Genomic DNA, 27,677 nt, shown 5'->3' with positions numbered 1-27,677 from the left:
CTGTGCCCCCAGGTTAAGGTAATGTGTCCAGTGGAACCAGCTAGACAGAGTGGGTCCCCACTGACTAGATCTGGGGCATTGTGGGCTTCAGCATAAGTAAGTATGCTTGGAGATGACAGCCTTTTGAATAAAGTAAGAATCCATGAGTCCTTACTAACATTCACTAAGTAACCAGTGAACTTTTAAGGAAAACTTCTTAGGGTAAAATATCAGCTAGTAACTGTAGAAGGAATGATAGGAGTGAGACGAAGGGCATCTGGGAGCCATCACCCTAATAACCAGTAACATCAAGACCCATGGTAACCTAGCAGATAAATGTGTGATGGCAAGGAGCCTCCAAATCTTTCTTCACAAGTGCTTACTCATTACAAAGGGGAGGATCCTGTTCAGGTTGGGGAGGTGGATCTGGCCAGCACCTGACTGGCTCAACCACGTTGTAAGAGGTAGCACTGCCCATATCGGGGCAGATCGACATCAGGTGCCTCCTGACCATGATGCCCTGAGCAAGAACTCAGCATCACTCTTAACAGTGTTCCTCCCCAAAAATGTATAACTTCAGTGTAATCATGAGGAAACACACACCCATGTTGAGGGACAGCATACAACATAACTGACTGGTACTCTTCCAAAATATCAGGGTCACAAAAGAGGAACTGTTCCAGAATAAACAAATCTACAGAGACATGGCAACCAGATGTTTTCATGAGGGAGAGCTATGTGTAGGACACTGTTGGGATGGATGATGGAACGTGCATGTGCCCTGTTAGGAGATGGTCTTCGGGCACCTGGTGGACTCAGGTGGTGAAGTGTCTGTCTTTGGTTCAGGTTATGATCCTAGGGTCCTAGGATCAAGTGCCGCATAGGGCTCATTGCTCAGCAGGGAGTCTGCTTCTCCCTCTCCCTCTCTCTTCCCTTCCCCGCTTATGCTCTCTTTTTCTCTGCCAAATAATTTTTTTTTAAGATTTTATTTATTTATTCATGAGAGAGAGAGAGAGAGAGAGAGGCAGAGACACAGAAAGAGGGAGAAGCAGGCTCTATGCAGGGAGCCCAACACGGGACTCGATCCCAGGACCCCAGGATCACACCCTGGGCCGAAGGCAGATGCTAAACCACTGAGCCACCCAGGGATCCCCTAAATAAATTTAAAAAAAAAAGAATATGGTCTTCTATTAGTGATAAATTTCCCGATTGTGACAGTTGCCCTGTGGTTATGTGAGAGAATATCCTTGTACTTAGGAAATGGAAGCTGGAATAATTTAGGGGTAAAGAGGCTCAGTGTTTGGAGCTTATTCTCAAAGAGCCTAGGGGAAGACATTATATCTATGACACGGAGGGAGAGCAAATACTGCCACACAGAATAAACCATAATCAGTGAATCTGGATAAAAGATTTCAAGATACTTTTGTTCTGTTCCTTTTTAGAAGTTTGAAATTATATCAAAATTAAAGGTTGCCAAAAATATAAAACAAATCAAGAAAACTGTTGGAGAAAATCACTTCTAAGGTCGGGTGAGGCCCATTTTCATTATAAGTGCTAGTTTCATAACAATCCACAACCAAGAAAACAAGGCACAAACACACAGAAAACATTCTGGCCTTATGAATGTACATCTGATGGTCGAATCCTCTGTTTCCAGCTTGCTCCAGACCAGGGCCTGCAGCCTGCAGACCAGCCCACAGACATGAGACGGAGGTGTGAGGAGGAAGCACAGGAGATTGTCCGGCATGCCAACTCCTCCACTGGACAGCCCTGTGTTGAGAACGAAAATCTGACAGATTTAATCTCCAGGCTTACCGCTATTTTATTACAAATTAAGGTACATCTCAGAGAAAAGGTTTTCTTAGTTTCAACACCTACACAAACTAATTTGTTGCTAAACAATTTTAATACACAGATTGTATTGGGTGTGTCTGTATTTGAACTATAATTTAACTAAATTTTGAACTATTTCTTCCTTCAGTGTCTGGCAGAAGGAGGAGACCTGAATTCCTTCGAGTTCAAATCACTTACAGATTCATTAAATGATATCAAGAGTACGATAGATGCTTCTAATATCAGGTAATTGGTCAGGTGGACCCTAATCATTTCTAGAAGTTCATGGTGATTTTCAGTACAAGTTTTAAGAATTAGGCATATTTGTGAAGCATTCATATAATTTTTATCCTGTAAGGAAATTACAAGAGAGCTCTTCAGTTATATCCCATCTATTGACAGAGATTTCACACCGATTTTGTTTATGTTTGGGTTTGGGTTGGAGGTTCCGCTGAGTAGAGTTTCCCCAGTCTGAGAGTGAGCCTTCCCCTGCCCACACTCCCACGGTTCCTTTGCCCCTTCCAGTGTGTGTGTGTGTGTGTGTGTGTGTGTGTATATATATATATATTTTTTTTTTTTTAATTCATGAGAAACACTCAGAGAGAGAGGCAGAGACACAGACAGAGGAGAAGCAGGCTCCATGCAGGAAGCCTGATGTGGGACTCGATCCCGGGACTCCAGGATCACACCCTGGGCTGAAGGCAGGCACCAAACTGCTGAGCCACCCAGGGATGCCCTCCAGCAGCTCTTCCCATCGCCACTGTTGCAGACTGGGAACTGATGGGATGGGAGCTTTCGTCCTTCCTTGGGATCATTATCTTAGCTGGGCTTGGGACTAAAACTCAGCTCTTCCTTTTTAAAAAGTATTTTCCTAACAGTGAAATAAAGCAGTTAACCATGTGCCTTTTTCAGTTGCTTTCAGAATAATGTGGAAATCCATGTTGCCCACATTCAGAGTGGCCTGAGCCAGATGGGAAACCTGCATGCCTTTGCAGCCAATGACACCAACAGGGACTGAGCCAACTTCATGGCTCCAGCAGCATAAGACGCTGTTCTTCCTTCACACAGGCTTCCAACACCAAATAACCCAAGTGCTGGGAAACAGATAAGGCATTTAACATACTGTACTGCTTCTTAAACCAGCGTTGCTGACCAGCATTCTATTTATTTTCCTTTTATTACTCGGCTGCAGTAGCATTGCTTACGTTACATGTTTATTAGCAAGTATTTTTAAACTGAACATGTCTGAACGTAATACACTTTCATGGAAGAGTGTGCTGACCCTTTTCTGAACGTGCATGAATTCAGGCCGACAGGCGCAGATAGCAGCTTCAGGGGAGAACATGCAGAAACGCGGTCTTCTTGCATGTCTGTGGCACGGTGTGGAAGCTCTGACCAGATGACAGCTCAGGCTCCCTCAGCTCATCACTCTCTGTCTTTGAAAGAGGTCACCCTCGAGAGATGGCACGTCCACCCTTGGAGGAAGCCACTGGAATATAGCTGGGAAGTATGGACTTAAGTATACATGATGGGTACTTGCGGTATGACATGGGTCTAGAGATCATTTTATAATAATAAATATTTTAATTTATCATAATTTATAAAAGAAACCTTTGTTGTTTGTCTTTTGAAAGAAAATGAAGGAGCAGGAAAAAATGACTTGCAAAATGCTAAATTTCAGCAAGTGGATTTGGCATGACTTTCCCGTCAATTCAGGGCAAAAAGTGCTATTGTTATGAGATTTATTTAAAAGACTGATAACACACTATTTTCATATTTTGTTTATTTGCACAACTTTTGAACCAGATGACTGGTTAAAATCCAACCATACACAATTTATAAAGTCAAAAGATTTTATAAGGAAAACAAATATAATAACCAGTGCTGTGAAATGCAGAAAAAAAAGGTTTGTATTTGGTTGTGGGGTTTTTTGTTGTTTTTGGTTTTTTAAAGGAAAAACCCTGCCTAAAATGTTAATCTTGTAAAAAGTGTGTATTTGGAATTTTCTTTGTTTTAATATAGAATATTATAAAGTCAAACTATAATAAAATTGTTTTCAGATTTGGAGTTTAAGATATAGCTGTAGAAGTGGCTTTGATTCTTTTAGATGTCTCATAAGATGGGACTTTTTATATGTTAATGTATAATAAAACTAAAACAAGATTATTTTCCATTTGAAATTTTTGTATAGTTTAAAAATGCTTCCATATTCTTTGTTGGTATGGTGCCACTGCAAAACTTTAGTGCAGAGTTTATATTTAGCTAAACTGTTATGTTAATTAAGAAATGCATAAATCCTTTATTCTTAATATTTGTAATTCTAAATAAATTGATCTATGAAAAGTAATATTGACTACCATTTTCATTTGATTAATACAAGTCGGTAAGTATCCCTTCAATTTAAAAAAATTTAAGGGGGGCACCTGGGTGGCCCAGTGGTTGAACGTCTGCTTTTGGCTCAGGTCATGATCCCGGAGTCCCATGATGGAGTCCCACATCAGGGTTCCTGCAAGGAGCCTACTTCTCCCTCTGCCTATGTCTCTGCTTCTCTGTGTCTCTCATGAATAAATAAGTAAAACCCTTTTTTTTTTTAAAGATTTTATTTATTTATTCAGAGAGAGGCAGAGACCCAGGCGGAGGGAGACGAGGCTCCACACAGGGAGCCTGATATGGGAGTCGATCTCAGGACCCTGGGATTATGACCTGAGCCGAAGGCAGATGCTCAACCTCTGAGCCACCCAGCTCCCTAAATAAATATTTTAAGGAACTGTGATTTCCACAGATTGATTACCAAGTCATTTTGTTTTTATTTTTTTTTAATTTTATTTATTTATGATAGTCACAGAGAGAGAGAGAGAGGCAGAGACACAGGTAGAGGGAGAAGCGGGCTCCATGCACTGGGAGCCCGATGTGGGATTCGATCCTGGGTCTCCAGGATCGCGCCCTAGGCCAAAGGCAGGCGCCAAACCGCTGCACCACCTAGGGATCCCTACCAAGTCATTTTGAATTATAATATCATCCAATATGATTAAGGGAGAGGTCCTTCCATCTCTACAAATCTCTGAAAAAACACTTAGGCCAGCTCTTGGCTTACTATAGACCTAGTGAGAGGCTGCTAGAATTATGTCAACACTTTTCACTTTTTGGGTCAATTTCTTAAGGCTGACTCATCACATTTATATTCTGCCTCATTTTAAATACACATCACCCAGCTCTGCTCACGCCTTTCAGGACCACCGTGCATTGGTGGCTAGAACTGTACCCAAGAATGTATTTGAATTTTATTTCTGTTCAGGGAAGAAGAAATCTATATTGCTCAAACCAGTCATTTTGGGGCAGCCGTACGTTCATCTGAACAATGCTGCTGCCACTCAGCACATTTCGCGAGCTCTAGGGACCTCTCCAGGCCATACCAGCAAACAAGCTAGCACACCACATGCTGCTGTGTAGGTTTGGTTCTGAATTACCTTCGGTGAGTTCCCAACACCAGACTCACTCGCTAGTGTTGAGAATCTACCCAAAGATTTGCCTATTAAATTCTTTCTCCTGAATTCACGTACTTTCTGAGCCGATGGCACTAGTTCTCCCTCTCTGCCCAGCCCCAGGCACCCCCCACCTGGTCAGCGGTGCCCCTCCCTTCTCTGCAGCACACACTCTGCCCCCTCCACTGCAGCCTTGAGGACTGATGGTCTTAAAATGCAGAATTGCTCATGTTCTCTCCATCTAAGGTCTTAGGCTCTCAGAGCAAATTCAGAACTAGAAAGCCACGTGTGGTCTGATGTCCCCCAACGACTTCTCTGCCCTGCTTTGTACTCCAGGACCTTTGCACCTGCAGTTCCCTCCTCACCTTGCTATCCCCTGACCATCCTGTACATAAGTTTCTCCAGGAAGCTTTCCTTCACCACGACACACCTCCAGGTCCTCATGTACCTCTCCGTGTGGCGCATGTCACATTCGCGATTTTATATTTCTTCTTTTGTCTGTGTCCTGGCCTCTCTGCTCCGTGAGGGGAGGGACCATTTCTGGCTTGGCTTACTATTTTATTTCCAAGCCCCAATAAAGTGCCTGCTTATAGGCAGCAAATGTTTGTGCAATGAACCAACAAGTTTCAAAAGAGCTCAAAGTGATGTTAGTGTCACTAGAATAAGCTGTCTTTAAGCATCCTCACTAATCCTGGTCCTGACTTAAAGGCCCAGGCAATATAGAAGGCATTATTTGCTGGTCGACACTCGGTGGACAGATCCCTAGTTTTGCGTCCTGGCTGTCACTGATCACTTGTGACTATGAACCACAAAATTTTCTTACTTTTTTTTTTTAAGATTTTATTTATTCATTCATGAATGAGAGACACAGAGAGAGAGAAAGGTAGAAACACAGGCAGGGGGAGAAGCAGGCTCCCGGCAAGGAGTCCGATGTGGGACTCGATCCCAGATCCCAGAAACATGCCCTGAGCAGAAGGCAGATGCTCAACTGCTGAGCCACCCAGGCGTCCCAAAACTTTCTTACTCTCTAAGAACATTGATAGTTCCTACCTCATACGCAGTCCCAAGAATTAAATCCAGTGCCTGTAACATTTAGCAGTTAGGGTCTCAAGAGTTCAAGAGAGGTGCAGGCTAACATTCTTGGAGGGTCCCACAATTTTTAAAAATTAAAAATGACAAGATTTAAATATTTGTAGACTTTGGGCAGCCCGGGTGGCTCAGCGGTTTAGAGCTGCCTTTAGCTCAGGGTGTGATCCTGGAGACCCAGGATTGAGTCCCACATCGGGCTCCCTGCATGGAGCCTGCTTCTCCCTCTGCCTGTGTCTCTGCCTCTCTCTCTCTCTGTGTCTCTCATGAATAAATAAATAAAATCTATTAAAAATATATATATATATTTGTAGACTCTGTAGGTGTTAGCTGGGGAAAACAACGCAATAGAAGTGAATAATATAATTCATAAGCTAATTACAAGATTTACCTTTACATGTGACCCTGAATGGACTGTAAGTTCTGGGCATCAGGTTTTCCATCTCGTGAATATGAATGTAGCCTCACATCTGGTGGGTCAAGTCCAGATTTGAAAGCAGAAGGCAGCCCTGTGACAACCTCCTGCCAGGCCTCACCCACAGACCCGAGGCTCTGAGCTCCACGTCGCTGAGTTCTGAGCTCCACATGGCAAACCGTGAGCATGTAAATAATCACAACTAATGTTTACCATCTCCTGTCTAGTTTCAGAGCGTTTCCAAGGGTACAGAGATCAGATCTGCCACTGAAGCCTGAACTGTCTCCTGGCTACTTCTCTGAAAAGGGCAAGTCATCTGAATAACACTTACCAGGGCAACTGGCCTGTATTAATCTCCCAGACACTCTTAGGAACTCAGACTGTTCTAGCAACACCCAGACAGGAGTCCTGGCTCCACCCACGGCTCCTGCAAGCCTCCCCCTGAGTGACCCATACACCCCTGGCCACCCTATAGACAAATGGTCTCCCCAGACCCCCAGAAGTTTGAAAAACCCTCAAAACATCAAGACAAGATTTTAAGTTATCTCAGGCTTAGACACTAATTTGCATACGTTCTTTTTTGTTGTTCTCAGATGCCAATTCATCCTTTTTAAAAATATTTTATTTAAATTCAATTTGCCAACATATAGTATAACATCCAGTGTCCATCCCATCAAGTGCCCTCCTTAGGTTTGCACATTCTGAAAATACATAAAGTGAGAGAAATCTGAAACCGACACTCATGTGACACTCTTAATGAGCCCTCAGCACAGCAGCCTGATGACCCAAGGACCTCCAGCGATCCACTACATCTGCAGAGACTCTGTTCTTCCACAGTTTTCAGGGCCACACAATGTGTGCCAAGCAATTGTGGGGTGACGTACTGCACAACGTGCAATCCAAAGGACAGAACTAATTTCAACAGAATGACAGTGAAGCATTTGTGAAAAGCATTTAATAACCCACCCAAGTTGCACCAGGTACAATGGCAAGTGCTACAGGCAGTGCTGGTGCGGCTGGAGTAAGAGGTAAGTAAGATCAGGATTAGAAGACAGTTCAGATGTGAGGTGGGGGGGTCCTTTGAGTGACTGAAGGAACCAGGTACTCATTAGGTCCCTGACAATCAGGAGGGGCCAGAGACAGGCACAGCCGTGCACGAGTGACCTTGAGTTCTGCACAGCTGCCCTGATGGCTGGAAGTGTCAGGTGGTTGTCTGCAAGGGTCAGAAGGTTTTTTCCATCTGGTGGCTACTGGAGGCTACTACAGATTTCTAAAGAGAAGATGTGTGAAAAGCCAGGGGATGCCAAGGGGGCTCTTGCAATTATCTGCGTGCAGAATCACTGGAGCCGTGCTCGAGCCTAAAGATGACTGGCCACCTAGAAGAGCAGTAAGTCTCAGGGACAGGGCGTGGACGGGGTTCAAGTCAGTTCAAGGCCAGGGGGAAAGGAAGCCTGGCTGCAGTGTTCCTGTGAAGGGCGCAAGGGGTTCCGACAAAGCCCTTTGGAAAGTGAGGGCAGGACGGAAGGTGAGGGCAAGACGGTTGAAGGAGCAGGGGCGCAGATCTGGAGATGCGCGGGTCTGAAGACTGAGGGCCTGGCAGGGAGGGGGCTTCGGAGGAAGGAGAACTGGGTCCAGGCTCACGGGCTGAGGAGAGGGAGCTTCCCAGGCAAGAGACGCTGGTGAAAACCCCCACCAAGGCCAGGACGCGCGTGTCCCCGGCATGGGAGCCAGAAGGGACAGCATTCTGACATGTGTCGCCCCACTCAGTGACAGCCCCTCAGAGCTTATCCTGACCTCGCCCTGACTCAAGAGTGACCAAAGGTAGAAAAGATGTGTTCCTCCCATGAGTCCAGCTTTGAGCCAGCGTCATCGGAGAGGGGAGAATAGGTTCCGAAGCTCTGACCTTGGCTGCTGGGGTGGGAAACGCCCTCTCCAACACTGTTGGCGTCAGGCAGGCAGTTCACGTCCACTTCAAGAGGCAGCTGCGGCTTCAGACGCTTCGCTTCCGCTTCCTGAGCAGCTTGGTGGAGGAAAAGCTCGGGCCCAGAGGGGGGCTGGAAGGATTTCCCGCTCTGCCGCCTGGACTTGGCGCGCCTGTTCTGGAACCACACCTGGAAGAGGGAGAAAGAAGCTGCTAGGGGCTGGAGTCCTTCCGCCAGCTCCAGGCTCCTGAGTTCCAGTCCAACCGGCCCTGGCTCCCTGCACCAGAGCCTCAGCGTTTTCAGAAAGCACGGGGCCCACGTGGCCCAGTCTACAGGCAGGGGTTCAGGCCCCCAGGCTCGCCCTGCTTCCCCATTCCCAGGCGCAAAATGGGAAAAACCACACAGTTCTACCTGCAATGTCTGCAATGAAAAGCCGGGGGCGGGGGGGGGAGGGGGGCAAAAGAGAAGCACTTAGAATTTGAGAATGAAATGCTTCTATGCTTGAAGATGACTGACAGGTGTTAAAGCAATTTAGAAATTCAATTTCTGGAAGTATAGCCCCTTGTCAGGTCAATCAAGAAGGCGTTTTTGCTCTGCGGACTTGACCTCTGTGGATGTTTCTGCTCACCGTCTCCCCGCCAATATTGAGGGTGTCCTCTTAAGCAGCTTCTGTGCCAACTGCGGGAGCCCACAAGCATTCCACCGGGGACGCGGGAGACAAGCCCGCTCCCGCCAGGGTTACACCGAGGACTCGTACTTAAAAGCGCGTGTGTCACAGGCCAACACGCTGCAGACTCGCGCGCAAAACGGCAGGCTCTTGTCCACAGCAACCTGCAGGATTCCGATCTAAATCACCGGATTCTTCAAAGTGTCACCAGAAGCTCCACGTGCTTCAGGCTTTACCCCGAGAAGTCACATCCCTTCGAACCAAAATTCCAGGCCCAAGACACCCCGCCCAGGAAAGTGGCCTCGGGGGCGCAGGGGCCACCCGGAGAGTCAGTGTCCCACCACGGGAAGCCCCAACCGCACCTCACCTGTCTCTTCCCCAACAAGGTAAAAGTGCGAAAATCCTTCTCACCCTCCTGCTCGGGGTGGACTTTCGGACCCTTGCAGGGGCCCCCATGAAGCCGTACCGACCTCACGCCCTGGGCGGCCGGGGGCGGCAGGTGGGGGGCTCACCTGGATCCTGGACTCGGGCAGCAGGGTGAGCGCCGCCAGGCGCTCGCGCAGGTGGATGTCGGGGTACCTGGTCCGGCGGAACACGAGCTCCAGCAGCTGCAGCTGCTCCGCGCTGAACGACGTGCGCTTGCGGCGCTGCGAGGCCGACGGGGCGGGCGCGCCCGCGGGGCACGTGGGGGGCGCGGGGCGGGCACCCAGGAAGCCGGGGAAGGGGCCCGGGACCCGAGGCGGGGCGGCGGGGGCGGCGGGGGCGGCGGGGCCGGGCGGGGGCGCGGGGAGCGCGGGGAGGGCGGGGGCCGCCCCGAAGCCGAGCTGGTGGGACCGAGCCGCGGCCATCGCTGCGCCAGCGAGTGCGCAGCCCGAGGGGCCAGGACCCCGGGTTATAGGGCGCGGGCGAGGGAGGGGCGGCGGCGCGCTCAAAGGGCCGGGCGCGCCGAGGCCCGTGTCCCCCAGAGGGGCCGGCCCGCCCCCAGCCCCGCCAGACGCCGTGGGAACTGCCGCTTCCGCCGCCGCGCGCGGGGGAGGGGAGGCGTGAACTTAGCCCCCCCCACGGACAGCGACCCCCGCCCATCCTGCCCCGCCTCCGGCAATGCCCCCGGCCCGCCGGCCCCGGCCACCCCCGATCACCACCCCCACAGCGATGCCCCCGGCCCGCCCCGCCCCGCCGGCCCCAATCACCGCCCCCAGCGATGCCCCCGGCCCCGGCCTCCCCCGATCACCCCCCCCCACAGCGATGCCCCCGGCCCGCCGGCCCCGGCCTCCCCCGATCACCCCCCCCAGCGATGCCCCCGGCCCCGGCCTCCCCCGATCACCCCCCCCAGCGATGCCCCCGGCCCCGGCCTCCCCCCATCACCCCCCCCAGCGATGCCCCCGGCCCGCCGGCCCCGGCCTCCCCCCATCACCCCCCCCCAGCGATGCCCCCGGCCCGCCGGCCCCGGCCTCCCCCGATCACCCCCCACAGCGATGCCCCCGGCCCCGGCCTCCCCGATCACCCCCCCCAGCGATGCCCCCGCCCCGCCGGCCCCGGCCTCCCCCGATCACCCCCCCCAGCGATGCCCCCGGCCCCGGCCTCCCCCGATCACCCCCCCCAGCGATGCCCCCGGCCCGCCGGCCCCGGCCTCCCCCGATCACCGCCCCCAGCGATGCCCCCGGCCCGCCGGCCCCGGCCTCCCCCCATCACCCCCCCCAGCGATGCCCCCGGCCCGCCGGCCCCGGCCTCCCCCGATCACCCCCCACAGCGATGCCCCCGGCCCCGGCCTCCCCGATCACCCCCCCCAGCGATGCCCCCGCCCCGCCGGCCCCGGCCTCCCCCGATCACCTCCCCCAGCGATGCCCCCGGCCCGCCGGCCCCGGCCTCCCCCCATCACCCCCCCCAGCGATGCCCCCGGCCCCGGCCTCCTCCGATCACCCCCCCAGCGATGCCCCCGGCCCGCCGGCCCCGGCCTCCCCCGATCACCGCCCCCAGCGATGCCCCCGGCCCGCCGGCCCCGGCCTCCCCCCATCACCCCCCCCAGCGATGCCCCCGGCCCGCCGGCCCCGGCCTCCCCCGATCACCCCCCACAGCGATGCCCCCGGCCCCGGCCTCCCCGATCACCCCCCCCCAGCGATGCCCCCGCCCCGCCGGCCCCGGCCTCCCCCGATCACCTCCCCCAGCGATGCCCCCGGCCCGCCGGCCCCGGCCTCCCCCCATCACCCCCCCCAGCGATGCCCCCGGCCCCGGCCTCCTCCGATCACCCCCCCCAGCGATGCCCCCGGCCCGCCGGCCCCGGCCTCCCCCGATCACCCCCCCCAGCGATGCCCCCGGCCCGCCGGCCCCGGCCTCCCCCAATCACCCCCCCAGCGATGCCCCCGCCCCGCCCCGCCCCGCCGGCCCCAATCCACATCCCGGGCCGGCCGCCCCTCGGCGCCGCACCAGGCCGGGGCAGCGACCCTGGCCCGCGTCCGCGTCCCGGGAGGTGTTTACCGACCCGCGCACACACACCCCGCTACGTGCCAGACCCGGTACCCGGTGGTCCCGCAGGCCTCCCCGGCGCATCCCGAGTCGGGACTGGGGGTGGGAGTGGGGGTGGGGGGTGCGGAGGAAGAGGCCGCCGAGGGAGGCCGAGACCTAGCCTGGAGCGGGGGCGGCCCTTCTGGGGGGGCCGGAGGGTCTCCTGGGCACGGCCCGCCTGGAAGCGCCCTGGGTTACAGGCTCGGGACCTGGCCTGGGCCTCCAGCGGCGCTCGCCAAGCCCGCCTGCCGTCCGACGCCGCTGGCGGGCGGTCAGGGAGGCCCCGGCGCCAGACCCTCCCCGCCGCCGGTGCGCAGGATGCCCCTGGCTTCCCTTAGTGGGTCCTGCCTGCGAACTGCTCCACGCAGGGGAGGAGCCCGGCTTCCTGCTCCCAGAACCGCAGCCCCGACTTCGCCAGGACTCTGCAAGGTGGCTATCCTTTGGGAGGGGCCTTCAGGCACTGTCCCTGCCTGGCTACCCATTCTGGGATGCTGTGAGGCCCCCCGGGACGGCCTGGGGTGTTGTCGTCCTGCGTGGGCTTTCCTAGCATCCGAGCAGAAAGCCTGCTGCGGCCAGAAGCTCTGTGCCTGATTCTCTCTCGGGGGCCAGGGGGAGGGGGGTGGGGATGGGGGACCAGGAGTGTGACAGGGGTGCCAGGGGCTGGGTGTCAAACCCTGAGACTCTAACAGTCAGCCGAGCCGGTCCCCAGCCTGCTCCTCTATCTTCACCCCCACCCCCTCCCCTCCTTTTCCTTTGCGGGATCATTGCAGTCTTCAGGCAGAGGGCATAAGGGGTGAGAGGTCAGACCCTCTGTTTTACTATGCTCAGTCATTCTTTCATTAACCCAAACCCCGTTTTTTAAAAAAGGTGGGGTTTTTTTGTTTATTTGAGAGAAGAATGAGAAAGAGAGCATGAGCAGGGGGAGGGAGAGGGGACAGAGGGAGAAGCAGACTCTCCACCAAGCAGAGAGCCCCACACAGGGGTCCATCCCGGGACTCTGAGATCTGACCTGAGCCCAAGGCCGACAACTAACCAAGAGAGCCATCCAGGCGTCCCATCTGAGAACATTTATGAAGCATCCCTGTGTGAGGCATATGTTCCTATGAAGCAGGTATTCCCATCCCAATTTTACGGATCAGGAATAGTTTGACAATTCAGATAAGACTCCTGTGCTCACCGCTCAGTCCCCCTGCACCTTAGGAAGGAGGGCAACCCCCCCCCCCAGTCTCCAGGGTTGTCTTGCAGGCTCATTGGGTTCATCAGAGTCCCAGTCGCAGGCAGTGGTGATGGAGCCAGATCCCTGCAGACCCCAGTTCCCTAACTGTGGCTAAGCTACCGGGACCAGAAGACCAGCCTCTGTCCAAGGCAGAGCTTTGCTGCCACTTGAGGTCTAACAGCGGAGGGGATCCAGCAAGCCAGAAACAGCCTCGGTCAGGAGCCACAGGAAGTTTCTGGCTCTGTGGACACCCCCTAGTCCTGCATCCCAGCCCTGTTCCTCTGTGGCACTTGCTCCCTGTGGGGCCCCACAGGCCTGAAGGTGGACCTTCCCAGAGGAACCAGCAGTCTGGTCATGGGTGGAACAGGGGATGGCTGGATGGAGCAACCTGCATATGCAGCCTTTTCTGCATTTTTAACTGGCAGTAAGAGGTGCCAGCACTTAGGCTGTGGCCTGCTCCTCCTGCAGACCCAGCCAACAAGTGTTTTCCTTCCTGACTTTTCTGGGGAGCTTGTGGTATCATAATCCTCCATATTGCAATAAGATTTCAGCCTTTCCTCTTCTCTCTTCCTTTTGCTCTAAATGAAGTTTTAATTGTGTGCTTGTATATACCTAAGGAGCCACCTTGGTGGGAATACAGTGGAAACCCAGGATTGAAACTGGGAGTGAGCAATAGGAGAAGGGAGGCTTCCTTTTACACTCCTTGGTGCTGCTTTCTTATTATTATTTTTTAAGATTTTGTTTATTTATTCATGAGACACAGAGTGAGAGAGAGAGAGGCAGAGACACAGGCAGAAAGAGAAGCAGGCTCCATGCGAGGAGCCCAATGTGGGGCTCGATCCTGGGACTCCAAGATCACACCCTGGGCCAAAGGCAGGCACTAAACCGCTGAGCCACCCAGAGATCCCTTTCTTATGATTTTTAAATTATATGCAGATGACTATATGCAAAGTGATATTCTGAGTTGGGTCCTTTTTTTTTTTCCTGGATTTTATTTATTTATTCATGAGAGACACAGAGAGAGAGAGGCAGAGACACAGGCAGAGAGAGAGGCAGGTTCCATGCAGGGAGCCTGATGTGGGACTCGATCACATCCTGAGGCCAAGGCAGGTGCTCAACCGCTGAGCCACCCAGGCATCCCTCCGCCCCTTTTTTTAAGTAAAGTCTACACCCAACGGGGCTGGAACTCAAAACCCCAAGATCCAGAGTCGCATGTTCTACCCATTGAGCTGGCAAAGCGTCTTGGGTTGGATCCTTAAGAAAGAAAAAAATTAGTGGGAAAACTGTTAAAATGTGAATGTTTTTATAAAACTAGCGTTATGAAACTGAAGCAGAGGGTGCGAGCAATATATCTGGAAAGAGATACTGCTTCACCAGGAATGGATTTCCCAGTTCCAGGGTTTACCCTGATCAGGTAGGTTAGGAAACTATAAGCTTCCACAGCTTTCTTCAGAAGCTCTGATGTGGGGGCGCTGGATGGCTTGGTGGTTGAGCATCTGCCTTCAGCTCAGGGCTTGATCCCAGGGTCCTGAGATCGAATCCCACATGGGGCTCCCTGTAGGGAGCCTGCTTCTCCCACTGTCTGTGTCTCTGCGTCTCTCTGTGTCTCTCATGAATAAATAAATAAAATCTTTAAAAAATAAAAAAAAAGAAGCTCGGATGTGTCCATTCACTCAAAATCACAGGTACTTTCTGCTCCTCTTGTCTGTGACAGACACCTCTAAAATCATAAGCAGGTTCCATGAAACCCAAGTTCTAGATTCCTTACTCAGTTATCCTGCTGCAGGCATACACTGAATATTTGCTAATTCTTCTATACCTGTTTACCCAAATGGAAAACAGAAAGAGCCCGATCCTTGACAATATCTTAAAAAATAATTATTGCAAATTATTTTCCCAAAACATAATCTGTGAAATTTAAGTACTTTTAAAAATTTATTTATTTATATGAGAGAGAGGGTGAGCGAAGGAGAGAACATAAGCGGGGGGGGGGGGGGCGGGGGAAGGCAGACGCTTCACTGACTGAGCCCCCCAGGTGCCCCTAAGTATATTTTTAATAGACTCCAGAAGGAACCTTCCTGCACCAAAGCCAGTTTACCGGTTCCAGGATAGCACACCTCACCTAAGTTCAGGATTAGCCAAAGGCAAGGGTCGCCGCCATCAGGGGGTCTCCTGCACACCTGAGCTCTGCTCAACCACCTGACTTGCTCAGGGCTTCAGTCCTTATTTGCGTTTGGTCTATGGGTAACACTTGTTGAAACAGCCCGAAGCCCAAGGTGACAGAGGAGACAGTCCCCGGAGACACACCCTGTATCCTGAGGGATGGCCGGTAAAGAGGCAGTAGAAAAGCAACAAGCTAAACAAAAAAAAAAATATATATATATATATAATTATTTGGAGCAGCCCCAGTGGGGAGGCAGGAGCCCCTCGGGGTGACCCCATCCTGCTCATCCTCCACATTTCCCACCACAGCTCCTGTTGCTGACTCCCCCAAACATCACAGCCACCTGCCTTTCCTCTCTAAGTGCTAAGTACCGTCTTCCCGGCTTTGTTGTTCAGGTCTGGCCCTCGGCGGCGCTGCCTGAGACCCAGCCCTCACGCCCTCGCTGGAGCTGGGGTGTTTATTGACCAGAGAACCGGGAAAAGGAGAGTTGATGGCTCTGCTTCCACCCTGAGCCCCTGAGCTGTGGGCTCCTTTGATCCTGGCTTTGACTTCCTCTCTGCCCGCTGCCCCAGCCTCTGGAGTTTCTGAAGTGTATTCCAGAAGCAGAGGTTACAAGAGATTGAGAGACCACATCCCCTGAAAGGTATCAATGCGCCAGGAAAGTGATAAAAGGTTAAGAGGGGCCTCTTTTGTTGTTAGGTTAACATCAAATAAATTCAAATAACAAGCGAGGTGTAGGTTTGGAGCTCAACACAGGGAGTTTTGTTTTGTTTTTTTTTTTAAAGGATGACTCCGTGTCTTCTTTCAAATATTTCTACCCAAAGCCTCTGGGTAGTGTTTTATCACCCAGGCTCACATAAGCAAGGAAGTTAAAGGAACAGCGTAACCTCAGACAGAGAAGACCACTGATTTTCCAGGTGTGTGTCCACATGCTTGATGATGGAAGCACCAAAAGGACAGCCGAGTATTTGGTCCTCAAACTGTACATTTTGTCTGTGTTTCTTTCCACAGCATGCCCATTGACACTTTCGATGGACCTGATGCCCTGGACTGGGTTTTTTTTGTTTGTTTGTTTTTTGTTTTTTAACTTTATTTCACATTAACTGATTTAAACGTAAGCAGCCTCATGTGGCCAGTGGCTACTGTATGCACCAGGACAGCTCAGGTCGTCAGCCAGCAAATTCCTCTTCTTTGATAACTGTTCATATGCAGATACAAAGAGGTATTTAGTTGGCTCACAATCAGACACTAGATTTGAATTCTGGACTCTCATTTTGTGTTGTTTAAACAGAGCTCTAGGGAACCCTGGGTGGCACAGCGGTTTAGCGCCTGCCTTTGGCCCAGGGCGCGATCCTGGAGACCCAGGATCAAATCCCACGTCGGGCTCCTGGTGCATGGAGCCTGCTTCTCCCTCTGCCTGTGTCTCTGCCTCTCTCTCTCTCTCTCTCTGTGTGACTATCATAAATAAATTAAAAAAAAAAAAATCTCTAAACAGAGCTCTAGGGGATCCCTGGGTGGCGCAGCGGTTTGGCGCCTGCCTTTGGCCCAGGGCGCGATCCTGGAGACCCGGGATCGAGTCCCACGTCGGGCTCCCGGTGCATGGAGCCTGCGTCTCTGCCTCTCTCTCTCTCCTCTCTGTGCATTCTCATGAATAAATAAATAAAATCTTTAAAAAAAATAAAAATAAAATAAAATAAACAGAGCTCTGGATCATCAAAATAATGACCTCATCTCCACACTGGACAGTGCCACCCAGATGGGGCCACGGATGGGGCCACGGATCAGGGCGCCAATCCTTGCTGTGGTCTTTCTTCAGAAGTGGCCATGCCAGCACATGAGGTGGTAAAAGCTTTTTTTTTTTTTTTTTAAGATTTTATTTTCTTATTTGTGAGAGACACAGAGAGAGGCAAAGACACAGGCAGAGGGAGAAGCAGACTCCCTGCAGGGACCTTGATACAGGACTCGATCCCAGGATCCTGGGATCACATTCTGAGCCAAAGGCAGACGCTCAACCACTGAGCCACCCAGGTGTCCCTGGTGAAAGCTTTTTGAGGCGTCTTTCACATCGACTTTGGACTCAAACCCCGTTCCATTTTGACGATTTTGTCCTCTTCCACCATATGGTAAAACTTTGCTTCAAAAGTTCTCTGACTCTGTGTGGGACATGGTCTGGTACAGAATTAGTGTATATCACATATCCTGCGTGTGCTCACCTGGACAAAGGCAAGCGGAGAGAGAGGCATTAGGAGAACACAGAATCTGCCAATACCTGTCTTTTCTACTCCCAAATAATTTATTAAAGTGTTAGCAGATAGCCAGTGTAACCTAAGATTGGTTCCAGACCGGCAAGCAGTGGGTGTGTACTTCCACAGTACTACCCTTTGCTGGATATTGTTGCCCACAACAGATGAGGGACATCTGAGCAAGTAAAATACCACTTGAAGTTGGTCCGATCAGACACAGACTGTCAGTGGACATAGGAGAGAAGGCACTTCCAAGGAGATACTATTTCATTTTAATTTGCACCAGGATGTCTGGTTTTATTTTAATTTTTTTTTAAGATGTAGGGTTTTATTTTTTATTTTTATTTTTTTTTCCAAAGAAGATCTTTTACTGAGACTTATTTAAAATCCAAATAGTCCTTAATCCAAATAAACTTCAACTCAGCTGAATTGCTGATGGCTGATCTAGGCAAAGGCTTCATGGAGACAAAAATAGGCCCCACCTACAAAGACCCTAAAATGAGTTCCTAACAAGAGTGTGAATGTCCTCAGGGTCTCTGTCCCATCTTCTTCAGAGTTCGATTGAGCTCCTCAAATTTGTGAATCTGCCGGATGAAGAAATCCCCATAGCGCCTGGCGACCTTGGTGTCTGCAATGTGGATCATGTCCTTATCAATGTAGAAGTCAACTTCGGATGCCGACTGAAATTCACCGTCAAGGGCAGAGATGCCACTGGTCCACACTAGGTTCTTCATCTTATGCTTGAAGACAAGGAGCTGGATCCTGAACTCCTGCTCTGTGAGGTCCAGGAAGCCGGCCAGCTTGGCCACAGGCATGGTAGTGTACAGCTTGAGGAAGCTACGGATGGTGGAGAGCTGGGCCTGCTGCTGCACTTCATCAGAAAACACCTTCAGCTGCTGCAGGAAGGGCTCCTTGTGGTAGTTGGGGTGCACATTATCATAGTTGGGCACCACAGGTGACAGGAATTTGGGGCACGAGTAACTGAAAAGTTCCTCATAGACCTGTGGGTCACCCTTCTGCATGCGTAGCATCTTATCCCCGTATTTCTCCCGCAGCTGCAGGTGAATGCTCTCATCGATTCGCATGGGGTACATGGTGAGGGCGATGGCCAGCAGCGCGTGCATCTGCTCATTTTGCTTGTTAATCATCTCATACTTGTATGTAGTCCTTTGGAACATGCTCTTGGTCCTTTGGATGTAGAGGAGGATATTGGCAAATACCCGGATGGCATCCTGGTAGCGACGCATCATCAAATATGCAAAACCGACATAGTAGTATGTGGTGACCTGACACTCAGGCACACGAGAATACATACTCTTCTTATTCAGTTCAATATTCTCCAGCACCTTGATGGCCTGGTAGTAATCCCCTAAAAGGGAGTGCAGACGCAGAAGCCCCACCAGGCTGAAATACCCAAGCATCTTGTAAAGGGAGTGCCGTCCATACTCGCCAGCCACACTCTCGGGGTCACCACCACTTGTGTACACCTCCAATTGCCGGTTAATATTGGATTTGTCGACCAGGGAGTGGAGGACATTGAGGACACTGTGAACATTCCAGATTTTGGGATTGGAGCGAAGGAAGTCAATCTCTTCCTCTGACTTCTTGGCAGTCTTACAGCGGTACTGGCTGAATGACTGAAACTGATAGATGAACTCATCAATGATATCCCAAAGCCACTGGTTAAGTAGTTCAAGGGGAGCAGGACCATCAGCATTAAGAATGTAGTTGAAGAGATTGCAGTAGTTGTAGTAGGATTCAAACCTCTGCTCCAAGGAGGGGCCCCCACTGACTTTGGCATATATGTGCCTGTAGTATAATTCTTTGTACAAAATCAGGAAGATGGCATCGTTGCCAACCTGTGGAGCTATGGCTTCAGCCTCAGGCCAAGGTGTATTCTTGAAGAACCTTTCAGTCAACTTGGTCCAGCTGTTCTCATAGATGTCCTGGATCTCATATACTTTCTGATCAATGACATCGCTGGATACACGACTAGCCTGCAGCTCATACACCTTCTGGTCAATCAAATCCGAGACGGTTTTGTGAAAATACTGGATGAAGTTTTTGATCACTTCGGGGATCACCTGATAGGTCTGCTGTTCATACTGACGTTCGTAAGCCAGATCCTGCTTTGGGTCTCCTGTGTGCATATCATAGTCGCCTGGGTAAGCATAGGGATCATAAGCAGCCTCGGACTCGTAATCATCAGCGGGGTAAGACATGGCTTCTGGGCTCACGAGCACCTCCGGAGAGCAAGATGTAGGGTTTTAAATAAACAGTTCCACTCTCTCAGTGGAAGAGGAAATGATGCAGGCCTCTTTCAGATTATAGTCAATACGCTCTGAGTGTCAACTTTGGGCCAGGCACTCAGCTCCAGGACCAGGACGAGGAGGAGGGTCCCCTTACACTGGGCCTTCCGTGAGAAATGGCTCATTTTAGGTCAGAGGCAGCAAATGGATGAGTCTGGAATAGTCGATCATATCTGCAGAGGACAAAACAAAAACTATTAAGCTAGCTTCTCAGGAAATAAGTTGCAAAGGCTCCCACTGGTTGAACAGGATGACTTGAATATCAGTAAGAATAATGAATAGGTTGAAACATATCAAATATATTAGAATCAGGGCACCTGAGTGGCCTAGTCAGTTAAGCATCCAATTCTTGGTTTCAGCTCAGGTCATGATCCCAGGGTCATGAGGATAGTGCCCCTCGTCGGACTCTGCACTGGGTATGGAGCCTGCTTGAGATTCTCTCTCTCTCTCTCTCTCTTTCTCTCTCCCCCTCTCCCTCTCTGCCAATCTCCCCGCTCATGTGCCATGCACATACATGCTCTCGCACTAAAAAAAAAAAAAAAAGGAGATAGATAGATAGATAGATAGATAGATAGATAGATAGATAGATGATAGACACACATATATATCTCTCTGTTATTTCATAATGGTCATAAAAAACAAAAATTGTTTGTCTTAGGGAACAAATCCTGTATACTAAGAACTGGTAAACAATGAAGCAAGTATTTGTCCTGCCTTTTCTGTATGACTGTAGCTCAAGGTAAACAAACTGTTGATAAAGAAAAGTTTCATCTGGGTGGTTCAGCAGTTGAGTGTCTGCCTTCAGCTCAGGGCGTGATCCCAGGGTCCTGGGATCGAGTTCCACATCAGGGTCACCACAGGGAGCTTGCTTCTCCCTCTGACTATATATGTCTCTGCTTCTCTCTCTTGTCTCTCATGAATAAATAAAATGGTAAAAAAAAAAAAAGAAAGAAAGAAAAGTTTCTCCTTATGGAAGTGCTCTGCTGATAAACAGGGAAGGAATGATAGGGTTAGGACATCCTCATTTTGCAGCCTCCAGTCAAGTAATGAGCCTGAGCAATGATCAGCTTGGCTGCTAGCTCTCCTTCCTGGCAGAAATACACATCACCGCCTATGAATGCATCATTCTCCCCAAAGAACCCGAGTGTAAGCCGGCTATTGGAACTCACTACCAGCTTCGAAGAAGTACAGGGACTAGCAACAGCTCACACATTGCCACAGCAATGCAATCAACAAAACCCAGACTGTGGGAAATTCAGGACAAATGTCAGCCGCTTCATCAAATAAATAGGAGAGAGAGGGAGACAGAGAGAGAACCATCTATAGACTAACAGGGACCAAAGAGCCCTATCAACTTGATGCAATGTTTGGATCCTGATGTGAACAAACCACCTGTGAAAATTCACTTCTGGTGCACCTGGCTGGCTCTGTTGGTGGAGCATGTGACTCTTGATGCCTGTGTTTGTGAGTTCAAGCCCCACGCTGGACACAGAGATGTCTTTAAAAAAGAAAAATTCATTTCTGTTTTTTAAAATATTTATTTCTTTGAGAAAGATAGAAAGAGCACAAGTGGAGGGGGAGGGGCAGAGGGACAAGCAGACTCCCCACTCCACGCAGAGCCCAAGGACAGGTGGCTTGATCCCAGGACCCTGAGATCATGACCTAAACCCAAGTCAGGTGTTTAACTGACTGAACCACCCAGGTGCCTGAAGAAAAATTCATGTCTAGGACTAGTTAGGACATGTGAACATTAACTATGAGATATTAGAGAATTGCGATTAATTTTTTTTTTAGTTATGATAGTGATTTGCTGTATTTTTATTGTCTTTCAGAAATACATAGAAATACTGGCAGAAGAAATAATAAAATGTTTGAGATTGCTCCACAATAATGTAGCTTGGGGGCAGGATGAAGAAGAGGGGAATCCAGAAGAAGCAAAATTGGATATGAATTGACAACAGTTGAAGCTGGGTTTGGACCATTGACTATACCATCCACTCTACTGTTTGAGATTCTTCCAGAATGAGAAGTTAAAAAAAAAAAAAAAAGGGATCCCTGGGTGGCGCAGCGGTTTAGCGCCTGCCTTTGGCCCAGGGCGCGATCCTGGAGACCCGGGATCGAATCCCACGTCGGGCTCCCGGTGCATGGAGCCTGCTTCTCCCTCTGCCTGTGTCTCTGCCTCTCTCTCTCTCTCTCTCTCTCTCTCTCTGTGTGACTATCATAAATAAATTTTTTTAAAAAATTAAAAAAAAAAAAAAAAGCAAAACTCAGTGTCTTTGAAAGAAGTGGAAGGGAGTGCCTGGGGGGCTTAGTGGGTTCAGTGGCTTCCATTGGTTCAGGTCATGCATGATCCCAGGATCCTGGAATTGAGCACACATGAGGTTCCCTGCTCAGCGGGGAGCCTGCTTCTCCCTCTCCCTCTGCCCCTCCCCCTGTTCATGTGCTCGCGCTCTCTCTCTCTCTCTTTCAAAGTAAATAAAATCTTTTAAAGAAAGAAAGAAGTGGAAGAAGATACTGAACCTGAGGACAAGAGCATGGCTCTGGGAAGGTAGGGTCCGCTGCTTTGTGAACACAGGCACAGGAGGTGAGTTTGGGGTGGTGTGGAGAGTGGGCACGATGGGTGTCTGGGCTTCAGGCCCCACGAGCCCCAGCCACCAGATCAGAATGGAGTAAGCTCAGTGGGAGCCCTGGGGAGCTCCCTACACAAGGGGCAGAGGCAGAGTGTAGGTGCATTAGGACAAAGCCTTGGGGAGAAGAGTGTGGACATAAAGGCAGGAATGTTGCAGGATGATGGGGGCCAGGCCGCAGCCAGGCTGAGCCCCGTGAAGGCCCTAAGTGCTGACCCACACCTCATCCTCAGCATGCTGGAAGCAACACCCCACCTGCTGCATGCATGGCCCTGGGCCTCTGGGCCCACGAGAGGTGAGGGGCCTCTCCCAGAGTGAGGGGCTCAGGAGCCCACCAAACAACGTTCCAGAAGAGGCAAGGCTGCCCTTGGTTCACAGCCGCCAGAGAACCCGTTGCAGGTTCTGCACATGGCCTCCTGCAAACCTAATGGGGGTGTTTACCAGGTGCTGCCCAGTGTGGGGACCCTGTGTAGGGGTCCCCTTCCCAGACTTGAGCAGAGGGTGATGGTGGGGAGACAGGTCCAGAGCCAGAGGTCATCTCGCACCCCTACTCCACCTGGGGCCATCCCTCCTCACCTCCCAAACCCCACCTGCCCCTGCTCAGGCCCCTGCTCCGGCCCTGCTCCTCTGAGGGCTCATGCTCCTCCTAGATACCCCCCACCCCTGCCACCCCAGCTCAAACCCTCTGCCGTGAATCCACAGTTCCTCTTGGGCCTGCCCACCCCTCCTCCCACCCCACAGCTCCCTGGTGTGAGTCCTACTTTCTGTAGAAATCAAATAGAGCCCCAGGAAAAAGGAGAAACCTGTAAATAAATCAAGCTGGGGGCAGCCACTATGACCCCTCTCCGAGTATGGGCATGTGTGTAACGTTCATACCTGGAAGTTGACATGCAGAGTTTTTATACAGACAAATCTTGTTCCCCGAACCCGAGAATAATTTCTTGGTGAGCATGAATGCATGATACGATCTTGTGCCTAGCATGCCATCAAATCTGTAGGTAATAGGCTCCCAATACATATGTGATTCCTTCAAAGCGTCTCAGAGCCCACAGTCCAAACTGGGTAGGTAGGCTCATCTGTGGGGCAAGGGGCTTTCACGCTTTACCTCACACATGTGTCAAATATCTGTGGGCGGCTCAGTCGGTTGAGCATCTGACTCTTGGTTTTGGCTCAGGTCATGGTCTCAGGGTCGTGGGATCCAGCCCTCTGTGGGGCTCTGCACTTAGTGGGGATCCTGCTTGTCCTTTTCCCTCTGCTCCTCCCTGCCTCCCCTTCTAAAATAATAAATAAATAAACTATCCATACTTCTTGTACAGCAGCTACTCTTAAATTCTTGTAACCTTCCATGTGTTCTGGATTTGGGAGGTCTTGGGCTGTGTCCAGGATGCCCCAGGGGAAGTCCCAGGGGCTCCCATTCTGGGAAGACCTTGCTTGGAGGGAATCAGCCCTGCTCTGAAAGCACCTGACTCCAGCTCTGCAGGTGGGCCAGGAGCATGATGCCCTTCAGACAGGGCTCCAGGGAGGGCAGGTCTATGCTGAGCCCTTGGGGCTAAGATACCTTTGTCTTAACCCCAAGATGTTTTGGAAGCATTTAGGGCAGGAGAGGATCAGAAACTTGAGCACATCTCTGCCTCCTGGCGGGTCCAAAGAGAGAATTAGATTGAGTGGACGTCTCATTTGGATGACAAGTTTGCAGACAAGTTTGCGTCTCTCACTTGGAGGTGAGAGACCTGGAATCTCAGGCCTGGGGGTGGAGTCCAGGGCTGGATAAGGGGGCTGGGGAGCCTCCATTTTAGGCTCCATAAGGCCTCGCCCTGTTTCGGCCCCACGGCTATTCATCGAAGTCAGAGCTGGTTCAGGAATGGTACAGAGCTGTTCCTTGGGAGGTCATTTCATAGCCTGGAGCCCAACAGGACAGCCTCCAACCTCCTGCAGCCTCATCCAAGTGACACCTGTCCTCCCACGCAGACACCAAAGCTCCTGGCCTGAGATATATGACTTGGGGTTCTGTCCCCCATGGAGGTATGGCTGCAAACACTCAAAAGTTGTCTTGGACCAGGACCAGGTCAGGGTCTTCTGCTGCCTGCCTGCCCATCTCACCTGCCTGCCTTCCCTGTCAGAAGCTGGGTCTGACTTTTTCTCCAACCAGCCCAGTACCTGGTACACCACAGGGGCTCAGGGTACATCACTGGGGGGCCAGGGAGCCTCTGCCACCGGCATGCTCCATGGGCTCAGGCAGCTCCCCACGCTCAAGACTCCCACACCAGGAAGGGTGCAGGTGCTCACACTTGTCTTCACTCTAGTCCCTTATCCATTGTCGGAGCTCTGGCAGAGCAGGGCCCCCAAGCACTCTGAGCTGCTAAATGTGCCTTGGAGCAGCATAGGAGCTCGCCTAGGAGAGGGCTTGCCCAGCTGGGGAGTCAGGCCAAGTGCAAGCCACAGCCAACCTGTGCATGAGAATGAACACCATCCTGCCTGTGGCATTGGCCATCTTGTGGATTGAGTGAGGTGGGGGGCCCTGTGCACGCTCTCTGCCTCTGCCCCCTCCCACCCTCCATGGCCTGCGACTGGCAGGGCTCCCCGGCACCCACACTGCCCGTCTGTCACATCTTAGTGTTTTCCCAGGTGTACTCACCTGGGCGTCCCACCTGGCCTTTGAGCTCTCAGGGGGCGGGGTGGGGGTGTGTGTGTGAGCAGGACCCCAGGGGCATGTGGAATTCTGGGCCCAGCTCACACGGTACATGACGGCCAGGAGCTCCTGGGCGTGCAGAGGCAAGGAGCACAGCACCCAGGGAAGGTGTTGAGACACAAAGGACATGGGAGAGCATATGTCCAAGAGCAACTGTGGGCCTCACCATCTGTTTCTGGAAGCCTCAGTGGCGTCTGGTCAGTGCCTGTAGATTTCCCATTAACTGATTCGTCTCAGGAGGAACTGGGCCTCGAGGAAGTAGGGACGCCTGGCAGCTCTCACAGAGCCTTGGTTTTGTCAGCAGGGAAATGGGCAAAGTGGTACCTGACTCCCACCTTCTTTCTTCCTGGAGGTTCTCTGATAGTTGAAGCTTTCCACGGCACTTTAAAGGGCTCAGATGAAAGGCAGGGACTGGATGAAAGGTTCTTGGGGCCATATTCAGTTTCTCGCAGTTTTGAAGCGTTGGAGGAGGCCGGAGGAAGTGGTGAGCTGACAGGTACTTGTGAAGCCCGGAGGGTGAGCGCTGGAGAATTAGCATCCCAATCAGCCACACCCAGGGTGTGAGGGCTGGGGAGCTGGGGGCCCTGATGTGGGATGAAGGTCTGTCATGTCCCTGAGGAGGGGGCTTGGGGTAAAGTGCTGAAGACACTGGGCCCAGGACTGGAGGCCAGAAAGGCAGGGCCTTGGACAAGACCTTCCCCTCCCCAGGCCTGTTTTCTGATGTAGGAAAGGCAGAAGCTAACTGGGGGGTGGGGGTCCCCAACTTGGCTGCCCTTTGCAATTACCAAGGAAGATTTTATTCTATTTATTTATTTTTCACCTAGGAAGGTTTTTTTTTTTAAGACTTTATTTATTTATTCATGAGAGACACAGAGAGAGAGGCAGAGACACAGGCAGAGGGAGAAGCAGGCTCCATGCAGGGAGCCCGACGTGGGACTCGATCCCGGGTCTCCAGGATCACGCCCTGGGCTGAAGGCCACGCTAAACCGCTGAGCCACCTGGGCTGCCAGTTTTGTTTGTCTGTTTGTTTGTTTTTTGTTTTTTTTAAGCACCTAGGAAGGTTTTAAAACCCAACTCCCGGCTGCACCCCAGACGGAAGACCGCTGAGCCTCAAGCAGGGGTGTGGGGACCCTGGCGTGGGAAGATTCTAAAGCTCCCAGGTGATTCCATGTGCAGCCCGGTGTGAAAATGGAACCAGATCCATAGAACTCTGTGATTCACTAATCGTAACTCACTCTCCCACCACATGAGGAGTCTCCGTGGGGGGCATTAGGTGAGGGGTTCAGAAATTTAACCCAGGATTCAGAGCCATTCAGGGTGCCTTCTCACTTGTACCGGGGAAGGCAGAACAAGGCCCATGAAATCATGAAATCATTCCGGGAATCTCACCAGTTGGATTTTCTCCCCCTTGACCAACGCCTTTTTTTTTTTTTTTTAATTTTTTATTTATTTATGATAGTCACAGAGAGAGAGAGAGAAAGAGAGAGAGAGAGAGAGGCGGAGACATAGGCAGAGGGAGAAGCAGGCTCCATGCACTGGGAGCCCGATGTGGATCGCGCCCTGGGCCAAAGGCAGGCGCCAAACCGCTGCGCCACCCAGGGATCCCGACCAACGCCTTTTTAAAAACAGAGCTGCAGGGACACCTTGGTGGTTCAGTGGTTGAGCACCTGCCTTTGGCTCAAGGCGTGATCCCAGGGTCTTGGGATCGAGTCCCGCAACAGGCTCCTTGCAGGAAACCTGCTTCTCCTTCTGCCTACGTCTCTGCCTCTCTCTCTGTCTCTCATGAATAAATGAATGAAATATTTATAAATAAATAAACAAACAAATAAATAACAGAGCTGCAAGTAAATAATCCCATCAGATGGTGTTGAGTTCACTCTACTTCCTTGGTGGAACCCCACTGGGCAGAGAGAGGGGACCCCAAGTCAGTGGCCAGGAGTGAGGAGGTGCCCATGCAGGTGGTCAGCGGGAGGAGGGGTTTCAGCTGAGACCTGGCTCCTCTCATGTTTCTGCTTGGGAGGCCTCACACCAGCCCCTCCATCCCTGCCCAGGACAGGCTTGGGGGGCGCCAGCCTCAGAGTCTCACCAGCTCCCAGGGGGGCGAGGGGGGTGGTGGTTGGTGCTCTGGATCTGCCCCTGGACCCTGCACAGAGAGAACAGTAGTGCCTGCGGACAACAGGGATTCTCTCTGCTTGGCCAAACGTTAGTCTGGCTCCTGAACCTTCTCCCAGGCCCTTCTGTGCACTTCCGTGTCAGATCTGGTTTTGGCAAGGACCCTGCTGGGTCAGTTTGGCGAGAACACACCCTCACTCCTCCCCATCCCCCAGTATCTGACCCCAATACTCTCCATCTGACCCCAAGGTCCCCACATGATGTCTGCCCACCTTCGCCTGTCTTCAGCGAGGATCCCATTGGGTCAGTTCAGCCAGGATCCAGCCCCCCCCCATCCCCACCCTCTCCACGTAATTTAATATAATTTTAGTAATGACCTCTTAGAGGGGTCAGGTGCTGCTCCACCTGCTCCTTGGCTGTAACCCCCACTT

At 51.6% G+C, this 27,677-nt stretch overlaps 3 protein-coding genes across 7 annotated transcripts in view; 1 reads left to right on the top strand and 2 right to left on the bottom strand.

Annotated features, from left to right (window-relative positions):
• LIN9 (lin-9 DREAM MuvB core complex component) overlaps nt 1–4,159 on the top strand; it is a 78,380-nt gene extending 74,221 nt beyond the window's left edge. For all 4 annotated transcript variants that reach the window (XM_077901316.1, XM_077901315.1, XM_077901317.1 and 1 more), the window contains 3 exons: nt 1,637–1,816; nt 1,961–2,058; nt 2,725–4,159. In XM_077901316.1, the coding sequence (XP_077757442.1) occupies nt 1,637–1,816; nt 1,961–2,058; nt 2,725–2,830 (384 nt within the window). In that variant the 3' untranslated portion in view covers nt 2,831–4,159. The remainder of the gene's footprint in view (nt 1–1,636; nt 1,817–1,960; nt 2,059–2,724) is intronic.
• Nucleotides 4,160–7,399: 3,240 nt separating this feature from the next.
• On the bottom strand, nt 7,400–10,124 carry MIXL1 (Mix paired-like homeobox; the record flags this gene model as incomplete). The annotated part of the gene is made up of 3 exons (XM_077902565.1): nt 7,400–8,008; nt 8,699–8,906; nt 9,897–10,124. Coding segments are annotated over 3 exons (654 nt in total), but the record flags the coding sequence as incomplete, so codon positions are not given.
• A 7,728-nt stretch (nt 10,125–17,852) lies between these two features.
• LOC144315961 (eukaryotic translation initiation factor 3 subunit L-like) lies at nt 17,853–19,782 on the bottom strand. Of its 2 annotated transcripts, XM_077901313.1 has the most exons (2): nt 19,440–19,667; nt 17,853–19,368 (listed from the first exon to the last, which is right to left on the bottom strand). In XM_077901313.1, the coding sequence occupies exons 1-2, from the start codon at nt 19,515–19,517 to the stop codon at nt 18,037–18,039; spliced, it is 1,410 nt and encodes a 469-aa protein (XP_077757439.1). In that variant the 5' UTR covers nt 19,518–19,667; the 3' UTR covers nt 17,853–18,036. The 2 variants fall into 2 exon arrangements, with proteins under 2 accessions (XP_077757439.1, XP_077757438.1); XM_077901312.1 differs by having other exon boundaries at nt 17,853–19,782.
• Nucleotides 19,783–27,677: the final 7,895 nt, after the last annotated feature.

The sequence above is a fragment of the Canis aureus genome, chromosome 6, assembly GCF_053574225.1.
Source record: "Canis aureus isolate CA01 chromosome 6, VMU_Caureus_v.1.0, whole genome shotgun sequence".
Lineage (NCBI taxonomy): Eukaryota > Metazoa > Chordata > Mammalia > Carnivora > Canidae > Canis > Canis aureus.
The sequence above is the reverse complement of the archived record's forward strand: the minus strand, read 5'-3'. Positions and strand labels throughout refer to the sequence as shown.

What these genes read in the sequence shown, in the direction of transcription:
- LOC144315961 (XM_077901312.1), bottom strand. Translation starts at nt 19,731, where the DNA reads ATGTCTTACCCCGCTGATGATTACGAGTCCGAGGCTGCTTATGATCCC.